The following is a 27,777-nucleotide window of genomic DNA, read 5'->3' as shown; positions in this document are numbered from 1 at the left end:
TAAGAATTGCGTACGATGTAACGAAGCCAAAACAAGGGTCCAAAAAGTAACTGTCGTCGACCTTAACTATCATGGATTAAAAGCTCGTTGGTAGTAGTGTTCCCGTCTCAAGTTTTGGTATCGCGCTCATTAAATTGTAAATATTTGTCACCGTTTTCGTCTGTTTTCAGTTCAAATTTTCCACAAAATAACATTTTAAACAAACGAAGCAAAAACTTTGTTTACATATCGCGAAGGGCATTCCCGGTAACCATGTGCTATAAATAGTAGCGTTGAATACGGTATAGTTCTGGCAGTTGAGTTGAATACGGAAAGTTGTATTCAATTCTTGTATTCAGAGCTGTATTTATATAGTAAGATTTAATGGGTATGTAATAAATATATTTTTTACACACATCCTTATTGGAATCTGGGTCCTGCCCCGAGTCAGACCACCGATCTTATCGGAGGCCGGACTCGGGATAGGCGTGCCCAAAACCATAGAGGTATATGGGCACGTTAAAAACATATCTAAGTCTAAGTCGAAGGAATCTGGGTTTGTTATTTATTTCTCATGTTATACAAAAATTTATCACACACATCCTTACAGGAATCTCTGTGTCATGTTATTAATACAGAATTTTAACACACACCACCTTGTTGGAAATTGGTTTTAATGTATGCTGTGTCATAGTTAACTGCGAATTACATGTGAATTAGCTAAGCCAGAAATACATAATTATGCATATTTGTTGTGTCTCTGTTTGTGTGTGTATGTGTGTGTGTGTGTTTGTGTGTGTATATGTGTGTGTGTGTGTGTGTGTGTGTGTGTATGTGTGTGTGTGTGGTGCTAGTCTGTGAGTGTACAATACCAGTAATTAAAGCATAACTTTCACATAAATTAGGAAATACAAATTACAAACCACTTATATTGTTGAGTCAGGTGATACGAACTATTCAACAGCCTCGCAACCGGGATGTATTCAGAGAAGATAATTTAAGACAAATTTTCAGCTTAGCTGTCATATGTATCTGCAGAGGCACAAACTTTATCATTATGTAATAAATAATATAATAAAAATTATATAGTTCCTGGTGGAACTCAAGCATACTCACTGCCATTTAAAATTCCTTTATGATAATAAAACATCACACAGAAGTTCATAAATAGTTCATGCATTTCATATCTGCAGCCGTTTAAAACTACCAGATACTAGTTACTACTGACAGTTAAACTTGGCACAAGAGAGTTACATAAATACTGTTTGTATAATATAGTTGATGGAAACAATCCTACAGGCTCAAGAAGTCTTCAAACCTTTTACAGTTTAATATTTTGATTTCCAGGCAACTGTTTTTGATCACTTCTGAAGAGTTTAATATTTTGATTCCCAGGCAACTGTTTCAGTCATTTCCGAACAGTTTAATATTTTGATTTCCAGGCAACTGTTTTTGATCACTTCCGAAGAGTTTAATATTTTGATTTCTAGGCAACTGTTTCTGATCACTTCAGAACAGTTTATTATTTTGATTTCTAGGCAACCGTTTCTATCACTTCCGAACAGTTTAATATTTCGATTTCCAGACAGCTGTTTCTATCACTTCAGAACAGTTTAATATTTTGATTTCCAGACAACTAATTTGATCACTTCCGAAGAGTTTAATATTTTGATTTCTAGGCAACTGTTTCTACACTTCCGAACAGTTTAATATTTTGGTTTCTAGGCAACTGTTTCTACCATTTCCGAACAATTTAATATTTGGGTTTCCTGGCAACTGTTTCTAACACTTCCGAACAATTAAATATGTTGGTTTCTAGGCAACTGTTTCTATCACTTCCGAACAATTAAATATTTTGGTTTCTAGGCAACTGTTTCTATCACTTCCGAACCTTCGCTTGCCGCCTGGGTGTTCTCTTCACCCTCCATTTGCTTCTTCAGCTCGTTCACTTCATGTTGTTGGAAGCGGGTTCTGCCTTCTATGAGTTGTTCGACGACTTTGCGCATCTTGAAGGTGGCCGTGTGGCGCAGAGCTCGACTAGCCGAGTGGAGCGGGATGTGGCCCTTCTTGCCGCCCACCAGCAGGATGCCGGTGAGTTGCTGCAGCACGAGGTCGGCGGGGGTGTGCGCTCCTCGCAGACTGCTGTCTTGTGTGTGACCACGGATCAGCTTCCACGCCTCCTTTGGATTTATCTTCTTCTTCTCTCGCTCAACTTCTTCACTTTCGTCGTTTTCAGGTTCCGTTTCTTCCTCTTTGGGTTTTTCAGCTACTTCGGCCTTGTGCTGTGGTTTCGGTTTTGATTTCGGTAGTATGTAACCAATGGTGCTGTGTGGGTCTTCGACCAGGTCTTCATCATCGGAGAATTCCTCTCTGGTTTTGCCTCTGATGAGAGGATCGGTCTCGAGACGGTGGAGGAATGTCACAACTTTGTCCTGTATGTGTCTGGCCTCTTTGCGAAGTTTCTCTTGTGTTTGTTGCTGAGGGATATTACTCCCTGCCCGCCGTATGATAGGGATTTGAGCCTGTGGTGCTGTACTAGCGGGATGAGATTTAACCGACAGGGTATCACGGTCGGGCTGATTGTCTTCGGACTTGCCAAACAAAATTGCACGTAAGTCAATGCGTTCTGGTAGTCCAGTATCACTGTCGTCATCAGAGCTGTCCAGGGTGTATGAGGAATACTGTCGCACTCCATGAAAAATGTGCGACCGCACAAAATCAGGCTGACTGTCAGGATGTGTTAAGATTTTCATCGGGTTTCCAAAGGCAAATTTCACTTTGTTTGGTGGACCGTGATGGCCACTGTGTGCGCCTCCCCCATCTAGACTGCTGCCCTGAATGTCGGGGAATCGTGAATTGCTTTTGTTCCTGTCGCGAGAGATGGGACAATTCTTTGTGGTTAAAGGAGCCGACTTGGAGGCAATCCGTCCTCGACGAGGCACCCGGCTCACATCGGAATCAAAGCCCTGACTGGACGTCACTGATTTGGCTGTTAGCATTCTTTCTTTTTCTCTCTCAACTTTCTTCTGCTTTTTATGCTCCTGTAACGAATGCCGTGCCCTGGCCACCATTGGAGTAATAATCAAATCACTGGACACCTTCTCGCGGACGGGATACCGCAGTTTTTTGTTTAAATAAAACGATTCAATATTCACTCCGAGCCTTTTCTCGGTTTTCGACAGCTGAGTTTCGTCGTAACTGAAGTCGCGGTCGGGTTCCAGTCTCTTCTTGAACTCAACCTCGTGCTTGCGTTTGTTGAGTTCGAGCACCTTGACTTCGTGGCGGAGCTTGCTGGTGTGCTGGTAGAGGTGGCGCAGGTGTGAGGAGATGTCACGGTCAAGCTGACCGCTGGTCATCAGGAACTGTTTCTCGCACACGTTGTTCTTGACGCTCGTGCACTTCTCGCTGAGGGAAGTGGATTTCTTCTTCTCGAGCCGACTCGCAGACTCCATCTGCAGCTGCTCGTAAGGTTTGTTGACGAGCGGCTCCGAGTCCATGATGAAGTAGTTGCCTGGAAAATACAGTAGAAATTAGCCATAAACACTCCAAAACACTGAACATCACTTTGGACTTGGCCCCAAGCATTCCATGAAGCGATCTTAGCACTAAGATGATCTTAAGTGTATAAGGTAGGTATGCACTTAAGGTGATCTTAGCGCTAAGATCGGTTCGTGGAATGGGGCCCTGGGCCCCATGCATTCCACAAAGCGATCTTAGCACTACTAAAATACGTAAATACCTACCATCGTAAATACCTACCATCGTAAATACCTACCATGCATCGCGACCTTAATTTTATTCTACAGTTGCCAGCCCATTGCACGACACAGTGTAGCTTACTATCGCTGTATAAATACCTCATTTTGTTCTACCGGCTTCGGTGGTGTAATGATTAAGCCATCGGACATAAGGCTGGTAGGTACAGGGTTTGCAGCCCGGTACAGGGTTCGCAGCCCGGTACAGGCTCCCACCCAGAGCTAATTTTAACTACTCAATAGGTAGGTGTAAGACCACTACACTCTCTTCTCTCTCACTAACCAGTAACAATTAACAACTAACCCCCCTGTACTGTACAAACAGCCCAGATAGCTGAGGTGTGTGTGCCCAGGACAGCGTGCTTGAACTTTAATTGGATATAAGCACAACAAAATAAGTTGAAATGAAATTAATTTTGTTCAACAGTCGCCAGCCCATTCCATAATGTGGTATAGCTTACTGTCGTAAATTACGGTGAAAATGTATAATTGGTATGAGGCAGTTGTAAACCACTAACGTAGTTAGATGATGATTTGATCATGTTCTAAGAAGGATACTAACTTTTTGTTTAAAAATATCCAATATATACCCAATATCTATTATGAAACTCGGCATTCGATGAAAAACATTCTAGGCCATACGACCATAACACAAAAATACGGGAGATAACTCTGATGTCTTATACATTTGGCAATTATCGCTTAGCAAATAAACTGACAAAGTTGCTTCATGGATGTCCGATACCAATGAATACATCCAACATTTTCTGAAAAGTATGTAACCAATTTATTATTTAACTAATTCGCACTTCTTTGCAAAGAAGATTTTAATCATTAAAGGGGCACTTACAACTAAAGTTTACAGTGCCAGTTGTAAAACTCACCTTAAATCACTACAATTAACTTTAGCTACAATTCTTTCATGGAATGGGGTCCATGCAGGCCTGGTGGTTATAAAACTCTAATAGAGTCTGAGACAGTATACTCAAAACTAGAAATTTTTCACTGTCCCTTTTTAAATATCTCTACAGAACAGAACTTCTCTAAACTGGACACCCCTTACAATTAGACATTTTCAACTGTCCCTTTTTAAATATCTCTAAAGAACAGAACTTCTCTAAACTGGACACCCCTTACAATTAGACATTTTCAACTGTCCCTTTTTAAATATCTCTAAAGAACAGAACTTCTCTAAACTGGACACCCCTTAACACTATACATTTTAGTTTGTCCTATAGGTGTCCAGAGGGTTTTCACTGGATAATGAAGAAACCCATAGTCCGTCCGACAGGGAACACCTTTTTTCATACTATAGAATTTAATACAAGTAATTTATTTCTGAGCCAATTGTTTTATAAATTGCACACAAAAATTTGGGGTTTTTTCTTATTTCTATAATACGTTTACTTTTCTTCTGTGAAACCAAACTGAAATTATTTACAAAATACATTTTTGTAAGAGGATGTGACGGACTATACATGTAGATGTGAATGGGTTAAGGCTACAGATTCTAGTATCTGAGGATTGTACCTTTTTTTTGTTTTGCATAAATTTAATTTTGACGTACTACAAACACCACAGTGATGAGAAACATGTTGGGGTTACCAGAATTAATTGATGATTTAAGCAAAACATTGTAAGTAATGTGTAAGTTAATGGTAAAAAGCTGTAACACCAGGAAATAGTTTACACTGTCTGACTATACTGTCAGCATCTTTATAAGTGGCTTTTTAATGTGAAGAATATCAACTGAGTCTATGTTAATTGGTATTAGTTGTTAATCAGTATTTGTTGAGGCTCTGCCAAGACAAATACCAGTGAACTTGATGAGGTTAATATTTCACATATTAAAAAACATAAGTAGTGAATTCTTTTTATCTTATAACACTTCTAAAAAAAAACCCAAACACAACTTAATTCAATATTGAGTAAATCACAGTTCTATAGTCATCTCTATCGAATATGACGTCATCACGATTAGCATAAAATTTAAGTTAATGTAGTTTGACATCACACATTTTAACTAAATCTCATGAAAATGTTACACTCTGGTATACAGGTCTTGGCTTGTAAACAAATGACCCATTGACAGCAAAACATTATTAATGGTAATTGGTAAATAATGGTAAATATCAAATGGATTTACAGTGTTTCTGCTAGAAAGAAATTTTTGGGTATGGCGCTATGGAATTGAATGCAATCACAGTCAACTGGGAGTATGTGGGGATTAAAGAAAAAAGAAAATGGGTTAAGTTTAGAGAACAAAATTTGGGTATGGTGCCATACCCGTTTTACCCTCTGGCAGAAACTCTGATTTATGTCATGGATTATATGGATAAGTTATAGGATAAATCATTTTATTACACACCAGTGTAAGATATTGCTCATGTCATAACAATCATTCAATATCTAACTAGTGTAATATGACGTGAGTGTGATGTAGATCACTTGCTGACCCAATTCGTAGAAAAATAATGTGTATTAGGTCTCGACATCTGCTTACTTCTGCATTTTGCGGCTTATTTGCAGTTGGTTTATAATAAATCAAATACTAAACTAGCTTGCCTGTCATACCATTTTTCTGAAACTCGTGAACAGTGTTGGCCTACTGTTCACTCATTTCATAAATATGGTATGACAGGCAAGCTCGTTTAGTATTCTATATTTAAGAAATACCTTGCGGATCATCATGTTTCTGTTGTGTGAAATAGTGAAACTCTGTCTCTAGTTCAGCATGCACTACCTTTCCCATAATGTGTGAACCACACACTGTCAGGTACAAGGTGAATATTGTACAGTTGCAGCGTGTTAACACATGCCTCCACAGGAGTGTAAGTATGTAGTAAATCCTTCTGGTTCTACCACCTATACAGTCCATACAAATAAAGCCATCTTAATGGAATGGTCTTCATGCTGTTATGTACTTAATTATTGTGATTAGCACTGGACAATGGACCTTTAGTAATCTCAATGATTAGCTAACCACTAACTACTAACAACTAACCCTCTGTCCTGGACAGACAGTCCAGATAGATGAGGTGTGTGTGTCCAGGACAGTGTGCTTGAAACTTAATTGGATTATAAGCACAAACATAAGTTGAAATGACTGAGTAATTAGTAATGTGAATGATGTTAGTAGACTTTGTGGGAATATCATGATTTTGTTTGATGAAGTTACTCAAGGTTGTGACATATTTTTTAGTATTTCACAGTCACATGCAGTGGGCCAAGTGATGTATTGTGGTACATAAAATAGGTTTTATCTCTGTTCTTCTGTTTGACTGGCTGGATGTCTGTCTGTCTGTCTGTCCCCCCCCCCCCCCCCCCCCCCCCCCCTTATACATGTAGTTTTCCAGACTGTGTTTCACAATGCCTCAAGATACTGATCTGAAATTTTGTGTATATCTTTATTATGTACTGTTACAGATAAGTTTGACTTTCATGGCAATTTACCATGTTTAACAATTATAGCCCTTGAGCTATGGAAATCTGTTTTCCAGACTGTGTTTCACAATGCCTCAATATACTGATCTGAAATTTTGTGTATATCTTTATTATGTACTGTTACAGATAAGTTTGACTTTCATGGCGATTTACCATTTTTGTATAAAAAATCTGTTTTCCAGACTTTTTTATGCAATGCCTCAAGATACCAAGTTAAAATTTTGTGTATAGCTTTATTATGTATAGTTACATGTAACATTTATATTAAACTTTCATTTAACCAAGTTTCACAGAGTTTGGCCCTTAAACTTAGGAGATACAGAAAACATTTGGGCTAGGCAGGAAACGTGTATTGCTTTAGCAGTACTCTAAGAATGCATGTTAACCTAGCAGGTCTTGAGTTTGGGATACTAACCGTAGCAACTACATATGCATGGATTCTCAAACTGCTAGTTAACTTCTAATGTTCTGTGGTAATGCTTAAGATTGATCAATCTTGGGACTAATCTTTAACATCTTACAAAGGTGTCTGGTGTACTTTATATTAGCATTTGAATTAAACACTCACACATGCATGTATGTGTGTGTGTGCGCGTGCATGCGCGCGTGTGTGTGTGTATGTGTGTGTGTACATTTCAAGTGATTAATCACATTTGGCAAGAATTTGAAACATTCTATTAAAGTTCGTTTCGACACCACTAGACCACATTGATTTATTAATCATCGGCTATTGGATGTCGAACATTTGGTAATTTTTACAAATAGTCTTATAGAGAAAACCAGCTACATTTTTCCATCAGTAGCAAGGGATCTTTTATATGCACCATCCCACAGACAGGATAGCACATACCACAGCCTTTGGTATACCAGTCGTGGTGCACTGGCTGGAATGAGAAATAGTCAAATGGGCCCACCGATGGGGATCGATCCCAAACCGACCGCACATCAAGCGAGTGCTTTACCACTGGGCTACATCGCCCTTGTTGGTTTATAACTAAGTGAAAATTTGAAATTATAATTAGATGTTCACTACATTTGTTACATACAGTTGTAATGAAATGGAAAAAAAAGCTGGACTCTGATAAGGGATGGGGTGGTACATGTGATTAAAATAACGATTTATCATCACTAGAAATAAAAAGTTGGATTTAATTTTGTGAGATGTTCATTAATTATACACACCATCATGTTTAATTCCACCCATTCTATTTGGGTCTTCAATTAGGTCTACCATTTTAGACGTAGTTATGGAATACACCCAAGTTTAATCATTGTCATGAACACTGTACCATTGCTGTCAGAATTATTCCACACTGCTAGATTTTAGTGTACTTGTGCATTCCAAAACACATTTCTCTGTAAACATTGAATTCACATCACAAAATTGTATGCTAATTCCATTTTTTTTTAATTGCTGAAAACTATTTCCAACATGTGTTTAGTTTCCAGTCTAGTTGGTAGATTCTGTTCTTAAGTTTCATCATCAAGTTTTGAGCATTTTTTATCCATATCTGAAGTCGGCCAACTCAAGAATAATATGAGAATAATCTTTGGTTGTAATGTTTTTCAACACAAAGATGTGATCTTCAATTATTAACTGAAGTTTCCATTTAAAACAAACTTGTCACAGTTTGGGATGTTGTCACATATTTAACTTTGTTCCATGATGGTATTTATTTTTCTTCCTGTACATGCATAGATCCTTTTTATGTTGACTGGTATTACCATCACTTCTAGGACTGACGCTACAATTTCTGCCGTTGTTTTTATTCCAATGCTTGTTTCTTTCATTATTTTGTTCATGCTTTTCATTTCGGAACTACAGTTTGGTCATTTGTTAAGCATGTGCAGCCTGCCAGCCATTACTAAGGAAAGAGAAAGTTGACTGGACAGGTCAATGCGGTGACCCCACGTTTGTGGTGCCGTATTTAATACTACGACATTAGCAGCTTACGTTAAACTCATTAAGATAACCAGATTTATTTCTCACAAATGTGTGCGGACTGAGACCATTACCGCGGATTATTTCAAAGTGTTTTTAGCTGTAACCTAGCGGTGAAATAGTCTCATGCTGTAAGAGTATAACAAATTATGTGGCCTACAAATAACACAGCAACTAACTGGCAAACATATACAAAATATTCCCACATGGTTGCTTTATACAATTTGTAGTTTGGGAGAGAAGAGTGAGATGGCTTAATATAGGCTGCTTTATACAATTTGTAGTTTGGGAGAGAAGAGTGAGATGGCTTAATATAGGCTGCTTTATACAATTTGTAGTTTGGGAGAGAAGAGTGAGATGGCTTAATATAGGCTGCTTTATACAATTTGTAGTTTGGGAGAGACGAGTGAGATGGCTTAATATAGGCTCCTTTATATAACTTGTAATTTGGGAGAAGAGTGAGATGGCTTAATAGAAGCTGCTTTATACAACTTGTAGTTTGGGAGAAGAGTGAGATGGCTTAATAGAGGCTCCTTTATACAACTTGTAGTTTGGGAGAAGAGTGAGATGGCTTAATAGAGGTTGCTTTATACAACTTGTAGTTTGGGAAAAGAGTGAGATGGCTTAATAGAGGCTGCTTTATACAACTTGTAGTTTGGGAGAAGAGTGAGCTGGCTTAATAGAAGCTGCTTTATACAATTTGTAGTTTGGGAGAAGAGTGAGATGACTTAATAGAGGCTGCTTTATACCATTTATAGTTTGGGAGAGAAGAGTGAGATGGCTTAATAGAGGTTGCTTTATACAACTTGTAGTTTGGGAGAAGAGTGAGATGGCTTAATAGAGGCTGATTTATACAACTTGTAGTTTGGGAGAAAAGTGAGATGGCTTAATAGAGGCTGTTTATACAACTTGTAGTTTTGGAGAAACGTGAGATGGCTTAATAAACGCTGCTTTATACCATTTGTAGTTTGGGAGAAGAGTGAGATGGCTTAATAGAGGCTGCTTTATACAACTTGTAGTTTGGGAGAGAAGAGTGAGATGGCTTAATAGAGGCTGCTTTATACAACTTGTAGTTTGGAAGAAGAATGAGATGGCTTAATAGAGGCTGCTTTATACAACTTGTAGTTTGGAAGAAGAATGAGATGGCTTAATAGAGGCTGCTTTATACAACTTGTAGTTTGGGAGAAAGAAAGAAATGTTTTATTTAACGACTCACTCAACACATTTTTATTTACGGTTATATGGCGTCGGACATATGGTTAAGGACCACACAGATTTTGAGAGGAAACCCGCTGTCGCCACTACATGGGCTACTCTTCCGATTAGCAGTAAGGGATCTTTTATTTGCGCTTCCCACAGGCAGGATTGTAGTTTGGGAGAAGAGTGAGATAGGTTAATAGAGGTGCCCATTTGAACAGGTTTGCCTGTACAGAATATGGCCTCTTTATTGATGGTGTTCATAAGGAAGATTAAATTAAATTTCTAAACATTAATTTTAGATGTGTTAAAATTAATTATTCTTGAGGCATAAGTGACCTTGACACATCAGATTTATTAATTCATTCAAACTTGATGTTCATGCTATTAATCATCCAATTAATCTTCAAGCATGCTGTCCTGGGCAAACACGTCAGCTAATTGAGCTGTTTATTCAAGACAGTGGGTTAGTTATTAGTGGTTATCAGAGAGATGTCAGTAGTGACCTTTCACATACCCATTGTAACTCATCTTGGGTGGGTGCCAACACCGGGATGTGAACCCAGTACCTGCTAGCCTAATACATGTAAGTCCAATGGCTTAACCACTACTGGGGAGGGGGTGGACATAGCCCAATCGTAAAGCGCCAATGGCTTAACCACTACTGGGGAGGGGGTGGACATAGCCCAATCGTAAAGCGCCAATGGCTTAACCACTACTGGGGAGGGGGTGGACATAGCCCAATCGTAAAGCGCCAATGGCTTAACCACTACTGGGGAGGCTTAACCACTACTGGGGAGGGGGTGGACATAGCCCAATCGTAAAGCGCCAATGGCTTAACCACTACTGGGGAGGGGGTGGACATAGCCCAATCGTAAAGCGCCAATGGCTTAACCACTACTGGGGAGGGGGTGGACATAGCCCAATCGTAAAGCGCTTGTTTGTCTCGCGGTCGGTTTGGGATCGATCTCCGTCGGTGTACCCATTGGGCTATTTTTCATTCCAGCCAGTGCACCGTAACTGGTTTATCAAAGGCCTTAAGGTATGTGCTATCCTGTCTGTGGGATGGTACATATAAAAGATGCCTTATTGCTAATGACAAAAATGTAGCGGGTTTTCTCTCTAAGACTATATGTCAAATTACCAAGTGTTTGATATCCAATAGTCGATGATTAATAAATCAATGTGCTCTAGTGGTGTGGTTCAACAATACAAACTGAGCTTACGCATACCCATTGTAACTCATCTTGGGTGGGAGCCAACACTAGAATGTGAACCCAGTACCTGCTAGCCTAATACATTTAAGTCCAATGGAAGGAAGGAAGGAAATGTTTTATTTAACGACACACTCAACACATTTTATTTACGGTTATATGGCGTCGGGCATATGGTTAAGGACCACACAGCTATTGAAGGAGGAAACCTGCTGTCACCACTTCATGGGCTATTCTTTTCGATTAGCAGCAAGGGATCTTTTATATGCAAACCATCCCATAGACAGGATAGCACATACCACGACCTTTGATATACCAGTCGTGGTGTACTGGCTGGAACGAGAAATAGCCCAATGGGCCTACCGACGGGGATCGACGATCCCAGACCGACCGCGCATCAAGTGAGCGCTTTACCACTGAGCTACATGTACGTCCTGTCCCTGTAAGTGCAGTGGCTTTACCACTACAACGCTGAGGTGATGTATTGAAGCTAGTGATGTAGCACATCGCTCTGCTCGTGATGCATCAGATGTGAAAGCCTGCAGTCCATGGAAGACTCAAGCTGCATGCATGGCGGCCAGCACACTAGTTTCCTTTTCATTTAATTTCAACTGATTTTCATGCTTATATCCAATTACGGTTCAAGCACCTTGTCCTGGGCACACGCGTACCTCAGCTGTCTGGGCTGTCTGTCCAGGACAGTGGGTTAGTGGTCAGTGAGAGAGAAGAGGGTGTATAGTGGTCTTAAACCTACCCACTGAGTCGTTAAAACTCGCTCTGGGTTGAGCCGGTGTAATAGCCCAAAATATAACCCCCCGCCAAACTATACCCAGGGTATTAACTGGACTAGCCCAGAATATACCCTGGGGTATAAAACAGGCTAGCCCAGACTATACCTCTCTTTTATGAAAGCAATAGTTGCTTTTCTTTTAAAGCCTTTATTATTATTATTTATTTATTTATTTATTTTGTATACAGGTTAGTAATAAAAAATGAGGGCTAGGGTTAGAGTTAGGTGTATAAAACAGGCTAGCCCACTTTAACCCTGGGTATAGTTTGGCGTGGGGTGTGTGTGTGTGTGTGTGTGTGTGTGTGTGTGTGTGTGTGTGTGTGTGTGTGCCTACAAGCCTAATGTCCAATGACTTAACCACGACACCACTGAAGCCGGTAGATTTTTGTTTACATGTAATGGGCTTTACTCTGATGGCTAACGGTAGATAATCCTCTGTAACCCACTTGTCGGTAGGAGTGGTGTGTTAGATACTTGATCACAACAGACTTAGGAGAGTGGACACTCTACCTCATATCCCATTGTAGGGCTAACTCTGGGTGAGCAAAACAATTCGCCAAATTGTCTAATAAACTTCCAAAATTGCAGAAATTGTCAATTATTTTCTAAAAAATGTCAATTATTACATGAACTTATTTTGCCAAACTAAAATAAAATTCTCCAACTGCTTTCAAAATTGGCAATTGGTGAAGTTGGCAAGTGCCAGAGCTAGCACTGCCATTGGGTTTACAAATGTGTGTTAACATTTCCTTCAGCAGGTTAAGATCAAGGATAGCTAGTTCTTCATAAAAATGTGTGATAACATTTCCTTCAGCAAGTTAAGATCAAGGATAGCTAGTTCTTCATACAAATGTGTGTTAACATTTCCTTCAGCAGGAGGTTAAGATCAAGGATAGCTAGTTCTTCATACAAATGTGTGATAACATTTCCCTCAGCAGGAGGTTAAGATCAAGGATAGCTAGTTCTTCATACAAATGTGTGATAACATTTCCCTCAGCAGGAGGTTAAGATCAAGGATAGCTAGTTCTTCATACAAATGTGTGATAACATTTCCCTCAGCAGGAGGTTAAGATCAAGGATAGCTAGTTCTTCATAAAAATGTGTGATAACATTTCCCTCAGCAGGAGGTTAAGATCAAGGATAGTTCTTCATACAAATGTGTGATAACATTTCCCTCAGCAGGAGGTTAAGATCAAGGATAGCTAGTTCTTCATAAAAATGTGTGTTGACATTTCCCTCAGCAGGAGGTTAAGATCAAGGATAGCTAGTTCTTCATACAAATGTGTGTTAACATTTCCTTCAGCAGGAGGTTAAGATCAAGGATAGCTAGTTCTTCATAAAAATGTGTGATAACATTTCCTTCAGCAGCAGGTTAAGATCAAGGATAGCTAGTTCTTCATACAAATGTGTGATAACATTTCCTTCAGCAGGAGGTTAAGATCAAGGATAGCTAGTTCTTCATACAAATGTGTGATAACATTTCCCTCAGCAGGAGGTTAAGATCAAGGATAGCTAGTTCTTCATACAAATGTGTGATAACATTTCCCTCAGCAGGAGGTTAAGATCAAGGATAGCTAGTTCTTCATAAAAATGTGTGTTGACATTTCCCTCAGCAGGAGGTTAAGATCAAGGATAGCTAGTTCTTCATACAAATGTGTGTTAACATTTCCCTCAGCAGGAGGTTAAGATCAAGGATAGCTAGTTCTTCATACAAATGTGTGATAACATTTCCTTCAGCAGGAGGTTAAGATCAAGGATAGCTAGTTCTTCATACAAATGTGTGATAACATTTCCCTCAGCAGGAGGTTAAGATCAAGGATAGCTAGTTCTTCATACAAATGTGTGTTAACATTTCCCTCAGCAGGAGGTTAAGATCAAGGATAGCTAGTTCTTCATACAAATGTGTGATAACATTTCCCTCAGCAGGAGGTTAAGATCAAGGATAGCTAGTTCTTCATACAAATGTGTGTTAACATTTCCCTCAGCAGGAGGTTAAGATCAAGGATAGCTAGTTCTTCATACAAATGTGTGTTAACATTTCCTTCAGCAGGAGGTTAAGATCAAGGATAGCTAGTTCTTCATAAAAATGTGTGTTAACATTTCCTTCAGCAGGTTAAGATCAAGGATAGCTAGTTCTTCATACAAATGTGTGTTAACATTTCCTTCAGCAGGTTAAGATCAAGGATAGCTAGTTCTTCATACAAATGTGTGATAACATTTCCCTCAGCAGGAGGTTAAGATCAAGGATAGCTAGTTCTTCATAAAAATGTGTGTTGACATTTCCTTCAGCAGGAGGTTAAGATCAAGGATAGCTAGTTCTTCATACAAATGTGTGTTAACATTTCCTTCAGCAGGAGGTTAAGATCAAGGATAGCTAGTTCTTCATAAAAATGTGTGATAACATTTCCTTCAGCAGCAGGTTAAGATCAAGGATAGCTAGTTCTTCATACAAATGTGTGATAACATTTCCCTCAGCAGGAGGTTAAGATCAAGGATAGCTAGTTCTTCATACAAATGTGTGATAACATTTCCCTCAGCAGGAGGTTAAGATCAAGGATAGCTAGTTCTTCATACAAATGTGTGATAACATTTCCCTCAGCAGGAGGTTAAGATCAAGGATAGCTAGTTCTTCATACAAATGTGTGTTAACATTTCCCTCAGCAGGAGGTTAAGATCAAGGATAGCTAGTTCTTCATACAAATGTGTGTTAACATTTCCCTCAGCAGGAGGTTAAGATCAAGGATAGCTAGTTCTTCATACAAATGTGTGATAACATTTCCCTCAGCAGGAGGTTAAGATCAAGGATAGCTAGTTCTTCATACAAATGTGTGTTAACATTTCCCTCAGCAGGAGGTTAAGATCAAGGATAGCTAGTTCTTCATACAAATGTGTGATAACATTTCCCTCAGCAGGAGGTTAAGATCAAGGATAGCTAGTTCTTCATACAAATGTGTGTTAACATTTCCCTCAGCAGGAGGTTAAGATCAAGGATAGCTAGTTCTTCATACAAATGTGTGTTAACATTTCCTTCAGCAGGAGGTTAAGATCAAGGATAGCTAGTTCTTCATAAAAATGTGTGTTAACATTTCCTTCAGCAGGAGGTTAAGATCAAGGATAGCTAGTTCTTCATAAAAATGTGTGTTAACATTTCCTTCAGCAGGAGGTTAAGATCAAGGATAGCTAGTTCTTCATAAAAATGTGTGTTAACATTCCTTCAGCAGGAGGTTAAGATCAAGGATAGCTAGTTCTTCATAAAAATGTGTGTTAACATTTCCTTCAGCAGGTTAAGATCAAGGATAGCTAGTTCTTCATACAAATGTGTGTTAACATTTCCTTCAGCAGGAGGTTAAGATCAAGGATAGCTAGTTCTTCATAAAAATGTGTGTTAACATTCCTTCAGCAGGAGGTTAAGATCAAGGATAGCTAGTTCTTCATAAAAATGTGTGTTAACTTTCCTTCAGCAGGAGGTTAAGATCAAGGATAGCTACATGTAGTTCTTCATAAAAATGTGTCTTAACATTTCCTTCAGCAGGAGGTTAAGGTCAAGGATAGCTAGTTCTTCATAAAAAATGTGTGTTAACATTTCCTTCAGCAGGAGGTTAAGATCAAGGATAGCTAGTTCTTCATAAAAAAAATAATAAAAGTTGTTTGTAATTTTTTACTTTTGATTTTTATGATTTGCAATTCCAGAATTTTTTATTTTTCTTATTAGATACGAAAGAATAGTACAACATGTACTGATACAACAGTTTGATAATGTAAACACTGTTTAAAAAGTCACTGTCAGAATAAGGCTTTTTCAGGCCAAAAATGTAAATAACTTACACACAATAAGACAGCTGAAACTATTAAACTGATTGGATGGCATGTGAGGTCAGGTCAGGTCATAGGTTTTAACGTGCACATTCAGAACACGCTGTTGTAGTGCACGCCAGTCATGGGCGCAGGTGTCGACTTTTGCCGGTTCCTCCGTCCAGGACAGAAAAAGGTTTGGAGTGGGTGGGAGAGGGGGTCGCCAATTTTATCAGATACGAAAGAATAGTACAACATGTACTGATACAACAATTTGATAATGTAGACACTGTTTAAAAAGTCACTGTCAGAATAGCAAGGTTTGGTCATGTGTGTTTGTTTTCAGCTGTCTTATTGTGTGTAGTTTGTTTTCAGCTGTCTTATTTGTATTGCTTTTTCAGACCAAAAATGTAAACAAACTACATACAATAAGACGCCTGAAACTATTAAACTGATTGGATGGCATGTGAGGTCAGGTCAGGTCAGGTCATAGGTTTTAATGTGCACATTCAGAACAAGCTGTTATAGTGCACGCCAGCCATGGGTGCAGGTGTTGACTTTCGCCGGCTCCTCTGTCCTGGACAGGAAATGGTTTGGAGTGGGTGGGAGAGGGGGTCGCCAACACTGATATATGTCCAAGAGAGAAGAGAGTTAAAGCAGCCTGACCAGGGTCGGTTGCGGGCGACGGTTTGACTTTGGTGCTATTGAATTTACAAATGTCCTGTAGTATTAAAGCCAAATAGAAAATGTTGCGTAACTTCTTGAAAGTAATTTTGACGCATGATTTAGAATTGTTCCTCAAAATTGAAAATGGAGCTACATGTAATTGGTTGATTTGACTTAGTTGATCAGAAGGCACCTGTACCTGTCCATGGTGTTAAAGGGACATACCCTAGTTTTTAAACACTAAGACATGTTTTTTACTATTAGAGCCCTTTTTTTGATAACTGAAATCATACTTTACTTACATTTTATTGTTGAGATTATTCATTTCCATACATTCAAATTGTTTTTGGTCATCCTGGTGTTTTTAATATCACAAAATGCATGCATTTCTCATATTTTTAAAACGCATGTGTGTTTGACAAGTAACAGTTATGGAGTCTATTTTTAGAGAGTATTTCATCAATTCAAAGTCACAAGACTCATGTTGCACTCAATTGTAACTTTATCCAAATGTGTTACAGGTTTATAGACTAACTAAACTTAGTGTTAATTTTCCAGGGTTGAAACTAGGGTATGTCCCTTTAAGTATTCTGCCAGTCAAGGCAGTGCTAGTCTGTTTTACATGTGCTAGCCTATTTTACATGTGCTAGTCTGTTTTACATGTGCTAGTCTGTTTTACATGTGCTAGCCTGTTTTACATGTGCTAGCCTGTTTTACATGTGCTAGCCTGTTTTACATGTGCTAGTCTGTTTTACATGTGCTAGCCTGTTTTACATGTGCTAGCCTGTTTTACATGTGCCAGCCTGTTTTACATGTGCCAGCCTGTTTTACATGCGCCAGCCTGTTTTACATGCGCCAGTCTGTTTTACATGCGCCAGTCTGTTTTACATGCGCCAGCCTGTTTTACATGCGCCAGCCTGTTTTACATGTGCCAGCCTGTTTTACATACGCCGTTTTACATGCGCCAGCCTGTTTTACATGCGTCAGCCTGTTTTGGCAAAATTACATATAATGGGCCGAAATTACGATGCCTGTTTTTCTTAAACACAGGTGTTTAATCATTGTAAATGTATGTAGGTGCACACGTGTAATACATAAACAGGCTTTATAAATTCAGCCCAGTGTCTGTTGCTGTTATTTGGTAGGAACAGGCTGTGTATGTGCCAAGAGCGGGTTAATTAACTTGAACCGGCATGGGACGTAACCATGGTCATTGGTGTATTCTCAGTTGCTGTTATTTGGTAGGAACAGGCTGTGTATGTACCAAGAGCGGGTTAATTAACTTGAACCGGCATAGGGACGTAACCATGGTCATTGGTGTATTCTCAGTCTGCTGTATTAATTCAGTTGGTTTGTTTGATCGGGAAAACAATATGGACATCATTCCACTTGCTTCATGTCACTGGCACACTTTTAGCAATGTCCAGTATTAACAAATATTCAGTCAGTTTGTGATTTGTGCCATGAATTCAAATGGAAAATATTCAGAGATTTTCAGTCAAAATATTCAGTCAGTTTGTGATTTGTGCCCTGAATTCAAGATATTCAGAGATTTTTGGTCACAATTGACTCTTCAGTAACGATAAACACTTAATATTTTACATTCTTGTAAGTAAATACTATTTACTTACAAGAATGTAAAATGTTAAGAGTTTGGCTGTTGTCTCATTATTAATAATAAGGGGCGGGGTTGTAGCCCAGTGGTAAAATGCCCGCTTGATGTGCGGTCGGTCTGGGATCAGTCCTCATCAGTGGACCCATTGAGCTATTTCTCGTTCCAGCTAATGCACCACGACTGGTATATCAAAGGCTGTGGTATGTGCTATCCTGTCTGTGGGATGGTGCACATAAAAGATGCCTTGCTGCTAATGGAAAAATGATGATTAATAAATCAATGTGCTCTAGTCAGGCCTCTATACATTGCGACCGAATTGGTCGCATATATAACCTTTTTTTTTCTTTTTTTTTCCTGACTATTACATTTTATACAGTTGCTCCCTTGGCGACTGAACCAAAGTTGATACAAACAGACTAGCAATAGTTATCCTAGGGGAAACAATCTGTGAAATAGTCACTCTATACTACTAAACTTGGCCTTAATTGTTAAATGCATATTAGTTAATAATTTAACTCCAATTTGCTGTCAGTTTCGCAGAGATAAAAATCATTACATCATCGATAGTATGATCACCACGAAAACAGATGGCAACCATGTTTTCACCAAATGATGGAAGTAAAATTTAACAAGTACCTGTATATAATAGCTAGAGTAAAATAATCTAAATAGTTATAAAACAATAAAACATTTCTTGGTACACCTTATAAAACACTTTATTGAAAAGGAAAGTAAAAGTTTGTATCAAAACATTACAATCGTATCAGCAACTTAAAAAAATAATAATGAAAAGTCGATCACATGATTAACATAGACTGGGATTTCTGTTACCTTTTATATACAGCATGCAAAGACATCGAGAGCATAAAGTAGAAAACCAGTTAACTATCGGCAAATCCCGAATATATACAAAGATTCCCAAATGTCTTACTTGCAACTATGAGGCACCTTTTATCTCCTTTTCGAGGCACCTTTTATCTCCTTTTCGAGGCACCTTTTATCTCCTTTTCGATGGAGTACTTTTTTTTTTCAAATCGGATTTGTTACAAATAAAATGTGTAATTAATGCATGAATTAAAAAAAGCAGAGGAAAATAATTTTCAAACTTGTATTTCTGCTTATCACATATCTATAATGGTATGCATCAATGAATTTAAATACTGTTTTGCATTTGGTAAATAGGAAAATAGCCACTCTCCAGTAATGTTTTTTTAATCAGATTATTAGAAATTACTGTCTGATATAATACTCAACAGACATTTACAGATACCAAAGTCACCCAGTACATATATAAATTACACAATCGTTTCTCTGATACACTTCATGCTTTTTAAAGTTCTTTAATTTTTGTACCAATGGGTAAACTGTTTACACACACTTACATAGACACGCATACACAAACACACACAGATACACATACATACACACATTCATACATACATTCTATCGGTATATAAACATGGTTCCTAATTTTTCTATTTGGTGCCTAAAAATATAGAGTAGTCACCATCTGGCTTATGGATAGAGGGCTGGCTCTAGTGGTGTTGTTAAACAAACAAAAAATTTCATGAGTAATAAAACTGATAAACGGTTAAGTTTAGTACTAACCTATAAGCAGTTTTAGACGATTCTGGTGATGTTAATATTAGCAAATACTGGCACATCTGTTTATGTACATGTAAGCTAGCCTAGCTGTATACCCACCTACATGATGTATCCCTTGTGCAAATATGCCAGTTTGTAGTTCGCCCATTTGAATTTTATAGTAGATGACTGTAACACTGGTGAATGGGTCCTCTCTTCTTTGTGAATCTCACAGTAACAGTCTGCGATCAGGAGGTTTTTTTATTAGCTTATCGTGTTCCGTGTTTGATGGAGATCCATCATGACAAACCTTCAAGCCTCTCTAACATCACCTTAATCCACTAAGACTTAATATTTTAAGCAGTCCCTAGTATTCAGTATTCTGAAAAGTAGTCCACTTCAGGTTTAGAAAATAGTCATTCAGTCCCTTGCAATTGAAACGTTTTAAGAAACACTGTGTTGACAAATCTAAAAATTAAGAGATTTATTTATGTACAATTACTCCATTTTTTTTTAATTTCAAAGACGTTTTCCTTCCCGTCAAGCACAGAAAGTCTTTTTTCATTTTGTCCACACACGAACTTAACAAAAATACTTTTTCATCTGTATATTATTAAATATTGTCTTAAGAATCTTCTATTTCAAATGTACTAAGTCCAAATACTAATTGTCAACTTGATAACATGGTCAATGTTAGACATCTCACGTCAAAGTAAAATTGTTTGGATCCTAGCTGTATAGAGTAGTTACGATTGTAATCCTCTTCAGATAATGAAGATCTGCTGTTTAATGGTGTGTACAATTCACAATCACAGCTTGTTATCTGCTCAACAGATTTCCGATAATCTTAACAAAAACATTTGCAGATCATTGTGTATCTCCCATAGAGCGCAGGACCGCGGCATTGCCAGCCTATCAGCCAGTAGATCCCTGCACTAGGTTCATTACTGAACAAAAGCATCACATTTCAAAATGTTAGTCCGTGCTCTGTCTACAGAGTGGTACAATGTGTTAGTTACCAGTGTGAACATGTGTGGACAAACAGTAATTTGGGATCTGCGGTAGTCAATGATATTCAATCAACCAGTGACTGCTACTTAAGATGTATTCGGTCTTCTCCAGTTACACATGGGCCGTTAACACTTGAAACTGCACTGCATAACTCACTGTTTAATGTACTTGGATGAATATTTGTAATTCATTATAATCAGGGCCGTAGCTAGCAGGGGGGCAAGGGGGTACCTAGGAGTAACCTTTGACCAAGCTCTTTCTTTTACTAGACATATCCCGAAAAATTTCAGATAGCATTATAGAAACTTAAAGAAAAGGAGTTTTAGACTATTAACTACTCAGTTGCCCCCCCCCCCCCCCCCCCCCCCCCAAACAAAAAACCTAGCTACGGCCCTGGTCATTATACTCATTTATTCTTTATTGACTTTGAGCTAAAAAGCTCGTAAGTTACATGAAGAAAATATATAAATATGTAAATGCACAAATATACTGTGCAGGCTTAATATAATAGTAATTTAAGTGGTCATACAACTATACGACAGTGGACACCCTACTGAAGATGCCAAACACTTAATGCTATAATTATATCTATTTTTTATCATAAACCTATAACTGTAGCACTTTATTATTTGGTCATAGCCAAGAAAATTGTTTTGTATTCCTATCTATTCAGATCTCCATTGTAAATAATAACTATTTAGAGATTTTTTTATTTTTTTTTATTATTAATTTTTTTTTTATTATTCACCTTTCCCTGTTATAAAAAAGCCAGGGAGGAAACAGAGAGAGCAGGTGGTCAACAGGAGCCAGGAAGTTGTATCAACAAAACAGAATATTATAGAATGGTGAATACATTTTTTTTTTTTAAACATTCTTTCACACCTAATTTACTTGATACACACCCACACACCGACACATACATCTTTCATACTAAAATATCTAGAGGTTAACTAAACATGCATCCAGCATATTACCATGGATGTCAACAGGAATGTTTGGAAAGCTTTCATTTATTGTGATGAACTAGTAAATATTATGGCTGATATTCAATTTTAAAAATCAGTGAACGGAGAGGAAAAGAAAAAAAAAGTTGATAGAGAATTGCTTTGTACCACAGACCCTCTGCTGATGTCCCAGTTGAATTTTTTCTATTCTTGTCAGGTTCTGTTATAAAGTAAAGTAAAGTTTGTTTTATTTAACGACGCCACTAGAGCACATTGATTTTTTATCTTATCATCGGCTATTGGACGTCAAACATATGGTCATTTTGACACTGTTTTGTTTTAGAGAAAACCCGCTGTTACCACATAGGCTATTCTTTTACAACAGGCAGCAAGGGATCTTTTATTTGGGCTTCCCACAGGCAGGATAGCACAAACCATGGCCTTTGTTGAACCAGTTATGGATCACTGGTCGGTGCAAGTGGTTTACACCTACCCACTGAGCCTTGCGGAGCACTCATTCAGGGTTTGAAGTCGGTATCTGGATTAAAAATCCCATGCCTCAACTGGGAACCGAACCCATTACCTACCAGCCTGTAGACCGATGGCCTAACCACAACGCCACCGAGGCCGGTAGGTTCTGATACTATAACCATTTCATATTCTTTTCTTTTCCTTTCTTTTTTTCGGATAATGTCTGCTCTTTGTCAGCAGTTTGGAAATACATCTGTTTAGATTATTACATTTCTGTCATCTTATTTGTAAAAATAAAATCATCTGTATTTGTAAGGAATCTTGGGTGAGACGTAGCCCAGTGGTAAAGCACTCGCTTGATGTGCAGTCGGTCTCAGATTGATCCCTGTCAGTGGGCCCATTAGGCTATTTCTCGTCCAGCCAGTGCATCACGACTTGCATATCAAAGCCTGTGATATGTGCTATCCTGTCTTTGGGACATTGCATATAAAAGATCTCTTGCTACTAACGGAAAAATGTAGCGGGTTTCCTCTCTAAGACAATATGTCAAAATTACCAAATGTTTGATATCCAATGCTGATATAAGTACATACACCCCAAATATTATAAATAAACACCAATAAAAAAAAACCCACTGTAACTGAACATTTTGGGTTATGTTCCTCTGCTGCCAGACTATATTTCGGTATTTCCACTTTGCCCAATTTTGAACTTTACGGAGCCTGTTTTTTTGTTAAATGCAGGTGTTTAAGCATCATAAATATAGGTATAGGAAGTTACACGTGTGTAAGATATAAACAGGCTTTGTAAATTTGACCATAAACATTTTATGAAAACTGTCTTCTTTGCATGTCAGTGTTTCTATAGCATACTCTGGGGTTTAAATACATTAGACTGCCATTAAATCCAATCCTTCCACCCCATCCCCACTTGCTCCATTGAACAGGTTTGTCAGCTCATAAAAATGTTAACAAATGTAAACAGTTTTTAAACCACAGTTATGCTGTTCTCAAGTTTCCTAACTCCATAACTGTATATGGAGGCATGAATTACGATACGTTATGGCTGGATTACTGCTGAATAAAAACTGTATGACAACCAGCAGTGCTCATGGTCATAGCTACAGTTGTGTGTAATCATGATCCATAGACACCCACTGATTATGTGTTGTGTGTTTGACCACTGATGTGTGCAGTCCACTTGTTAAGGCTCTTATAACTATCGGGACGTTCAGGTTGTCAACTAAACATAATAAGGTCATTTGTGGTCATTGTCTATCTAATAGTTACCATTTTTAAACTAAGTCACCAAGTTTTTAATGCTAAATCATCATAACTGAACAATTTGCAATATATACTACCAGCCTCGGTGGTGTCATGGTTAAGCCATCAGACATAATTAAGGCTGGTAGGTACAGGGTTCGCAGTCTGGTACCGGCTCCCACCTAGAGTGGGTTTTAACAACTCAATGGGTAGGCGTAAGACCACGACACCCTCTTCTCTCTCACTAACCACAAACCACAAACCAACTAACAACGAACCCACTGTCCTGGACAGCTGAGGTGTGTGCTCAAGACTTGGATGACTACGAGTCAGAATTACCAAATGTTTGACATGCAATAGCCAATGATCAATTAGTCAGTGTGCTCTAGTGGTGTCATTAAACAAAATAAACTTTACCTAAGCCATGTTGTGTTGATCCTGTCTGTGAATAAGTTCATTTAAAAGATCTCAAATTGCCAGTTACAATTATAAGGAATGGTCTACAAGTATTGGACAGCAGTGAATGAATAAATGAATGTTTAACAACACCTCAGCACGAAAAATACATCGGCTATTGGGTGTCAGACTATGGTAAATACATTGGCTATTGGGTGTCAAACTATGGTAAATACATCGGCTATTGGGTGTCACACTATGGTAAATACATCGGCTATTGGGTGTCAAACTACTGTAAATACATCGGCTACTGGGTGTCAAACTATGGTAAATACATCGGCTATTGGGTGTCAGACTATGGTAAATACATTGGCTATTGGGTGGTATGGTAAATACATCGGCTATTGGGTGTCAAACTATGGTAAATACATCGGCTATTGGGAGTCAAACTATGGTAAATACATCGGCTATTGGGTGTCAAACTATGGTAAATACATCGGCTATTGGGTGTCAAACTATGGTAAATACATCGGCTACTGGGTGTCAAACTATGGTAAATACATCGGCTATTGGGTGTCACACTATGGTAAATACATCGGGTATTGGGTGTCACACTATGGTAAATACATCGGCTACTGGGTGTCAAACTACTGTAAATACATCGGCTACTGGGTGTCAAACTATGGTAAATACATCGGCTATTGGGTGTCAGACTATGGTAAATACATTGGCTATTGGGTGTCAAACTATGGTAAATACATCGGCTATTGGGTGTCAAACTATGGTAAATACATCGGCTATTGGGTGTCACACTATGGTAAATACATCGGGTATTGGGTGTCAGACTATGGTAAATACATCGGCTACTGGGTGTCAAACTACTGTAAATACATCGGCTACTGGGTGTCAAACTATGGTAAATACATCGGCTATTGGGTGTCAAACTATGGTAAATACATCGGCTACTGGGTGCCAAACTATGGTAAATACATCGGCTACTGGGTGCCAAACTATGGTAAATACATCGGCTACTGGGTGTCAAACTATGGTAAATACATCGGCTACTGGGTGTCAAACTATGGTAAATACATCGGCTACTGGGTGTCAAACTATGGTAAATACATCGGCTACTGGGTGTCAAACTATGGTAAATACATCGGCTACTGGGTGTCAAACTATGGTAAATACATCGGCTACTGGGTGTCAAACTATGGTAAATACATCGGCTACTGGGTGTCAAACTATGGTAAATACATCGGGTATTGGGTGTCAAACTATGGTAACTACATCGGGTATTGGGTGTCAAACTATGGTAAATATATCGGCTATTGGGTGTCAAACTATGGTAAATACATTGGCTATTATTGGGTGTCAAACTATGGTAAATACATCGGCTATTGGGTGTCAAACTATGGTAAATACATCGGCTATTGGGTGTCAAACTATGGTAAATACATCACTTTTTGCAACTTTGTTTTGGCTTCAGACACAATAAATAAATTATATTCAACGATAATTTTTTTATATGATACATTTGACAACAGGTACTTTTTATTTCTTTCATCTTTTAAAACTTAAACTCAATATTTTGTCAAGAATTATGAAAAATAAAAATATACCAACCTGTAAACAGTGTTGTCTGCTTGTTATAGAATTTTGACAGGGGTCACGGTTAGTAGACCAGTTTTGTTATTTTAATGTGGCGAAACATAGTAATAATATAGCTAATTTTGAATTTGAATGACGTCAGTATTCCAATGACGTCACTTAATTTGTGTATCCTTACAATACCCATAAACTGGGTACATGACGTGTTAGTGTTAAGATGCTGGACAAATTCCAATGGAAATTTGCTATTGAACATGTTTTGTTTAAACATTACTAATGCACCTGAATTTGTTTCAAGAAAATTGTACATTTTACAAAATACAGATTTCAAGTGAAATTATGATAAGATATTATGTTATATTTATTGTGTACGAAGCCAAACAAAGGGTACAAAGAGTGACTGTCATCAACCTTAGTTAATGCACACACTGTTAGAAAAAAAAAAACCTCAAACACATTTTATTTGCGGTTATATGGCGTCAGACATGTGGTTAAGGACCACACAGATATTGAGAGAGGAAACCTTCTGTCGCCACTTCATGGGCTACTCTTTTTGATTAGCAACAAGGGATCTTTTATATGCACCATCCCACAGACAGGGTAGTACATACCACAGCCTTTGATATACCAGTAATGGTGCACTGGCTGGAACGAGAAATAGCCCAATGGGCCCACCAACAGGAATCGATCCAAGACCGACCGCACATCGAGCGGACACTCTACTACTGGGCTACATCCTGCCCCAACACACTGTTAGTGATCACACAAATAAAGCGTATTACAGGCTTCATAAGAAACCGATATTACGTAAGTTAGTTAGTCACAGTTGTATCAGTATACCGACTTACCTGCCTCTTCGATAGTGGAGATGACCGAATCAGAGGCGGCCAGTGATGGAAACATTTTCACCGTATCGTGGAAATATAAAGCTTTAAAAGAAATGTTCCTGATATTTGAGTTTTTTCAAACACATGCTTGTTAATATTGGTTTTGATATTTAATGAGTCTGACTTCATTGACTATTGTTATGAAGAATTAACCTAAATTAAGATCCATGACACTGCAGGTCTGTGGTAAAAGAATGACATACAAACAAAATCATTTGAAATGGTACCACATAAATGTACCACTACCATTTTATATCTTCTTTACAAACGTTTTTTTTTTTTTTTTTAACGACACCACTAGAGCACATTGATTTATTAATCATCGGCTATTGGATGTCAAACAATTGGTAATTTTGATATATATTCTTAGAGAGGAAACCTGCTCAGCAGCTACATGTTTCTATTAGTACAGGAGGGGGACGTAGCCCAGTGGTAAAGCACTTGCTTGATGCATGGTTGGTTTAGGATCGATCCCCATCGGTGGCCCCATTGGGCTATTTCTCCTTTCCAGCCAGTGCACCACAACTGGTGTAACAAAGGCCGTGGTATGTGCTATCCTGTCTGTGGGATGGTGCATATGAAAGATCCCTTGCTGCTAATCGACAAGAATAGCCCATGAAGTGGCGACAGTGGGTTTCCTCTCTCTATATCTGTGTGGTCCTTAACCATATGTCTGACGCCATATAACCGTAAATAAAATGTGTTGAGTGCATTGTTAAATAAAACATTTCCTTCTTCCTTCTTCTATTAGTACACGCACTATTACTATTTCATATCTTCTTTATAAAAGTTTATTTGTTTTGTTTAACCTAGCGCAGTTGAGCCAAAGGTGCTTGCATCGCAGGATCGAACCAACTTGGTAGATCCATTGAACTGACTGGGTTTTTTTCTCATTCCAACCAGTGCACTACAATTGGTCAGTTAAGGCTGTGGTATGTGTTATCCTGTCTGTAGGAAAGATCCCTTGCTGCTAATGGAAAAATGTAGCGGGTTTCCTCTGATGACTACAAGTCAAGTTGCCAAATGAAAGTACATATACAAAACACCTCTTGCTCCTAATGAACAAATGTAGTGGTTTCCGCACTTAGACTTTTTGCCAGAATTACCAAATAGCCGATGTTTAATTAATAAATGTGCTCTAGTGGTGTCGTCAAGCAAAACAAACTTTAACGCTAGGTGTAAAAAACAGTCTAGCAAGTGATCCCTCTCTCCAGAACATG

General features: G+C 38.4%; 2 protein-coding genes across 4 annotated transcripts in view; one reads left to right on the top strand and one right to left on the bottom strand.

Moving 5' to 3' along the window:
- LOC121388144 (RING finger and SPRY domain-containing protein 1-like) overlaps positions 1-27,777 on the top strand; it is a 77,150-nt gene that overhangs the window by 27,542 nt on the left and 21,831 nt on the right. The window lies entirely within an intron of this gene.
- LOC121388145 lies at positions 531-26,629 on the bottom strand. Of its 3 annotated transcripts, none has more exons than XM_041519382.1 (2): positions 26,519-26,629; positions 531-3,490 (listed from the first exon to the last, which is right to left on the bottom strand). In XM_041519382.1, exons 1-2 carry the CDS (start codon positions 26,571-26,573, stop codon positions 1,842-1,844), a joined length of 1,704 nt encoding a protein of 567 aa, XP_041375316.1. In that variant the 5' UTR covers positions 26,574-26,629; the 3' UTR covers positions 531-1,841. The 3 variants fall into 3 exon arrangements, 2 of the variants coding, with proteins under 2 accessions (XP_041375316.1, XP_041375317.1); XM_041519383.1 differs by lacking the exon at positions 26,519-26,629 and adding an exon at positions 20,099-20,957; XR_005959939.1 differs by lacking the exon at positions 26,519-26,629 and adding an exon at positions 20,103-20,957 and having other exon boundaries at positions 3,357-3,490.

Source organism: Gigantopelta aegis, chromosome 14 (genome assembly GCF_016097555.1).
Source record: "Gigantopelta aegis isolate Gae_Host chromosome 14, Gae_host_genome, whole genome shotgun sequence".
NCBI lineage: Eukaryota > Metazoa > Mollusca > Gastropoda > Neomphalida > Peltospiridae > Gigantopelta > Gigantopelta aegis.
The sequence above is the reverse complement of the archived record's forward strand: the minus strand, read 5'-3'. Positions and strand labels throughout refer to the sequence as shown.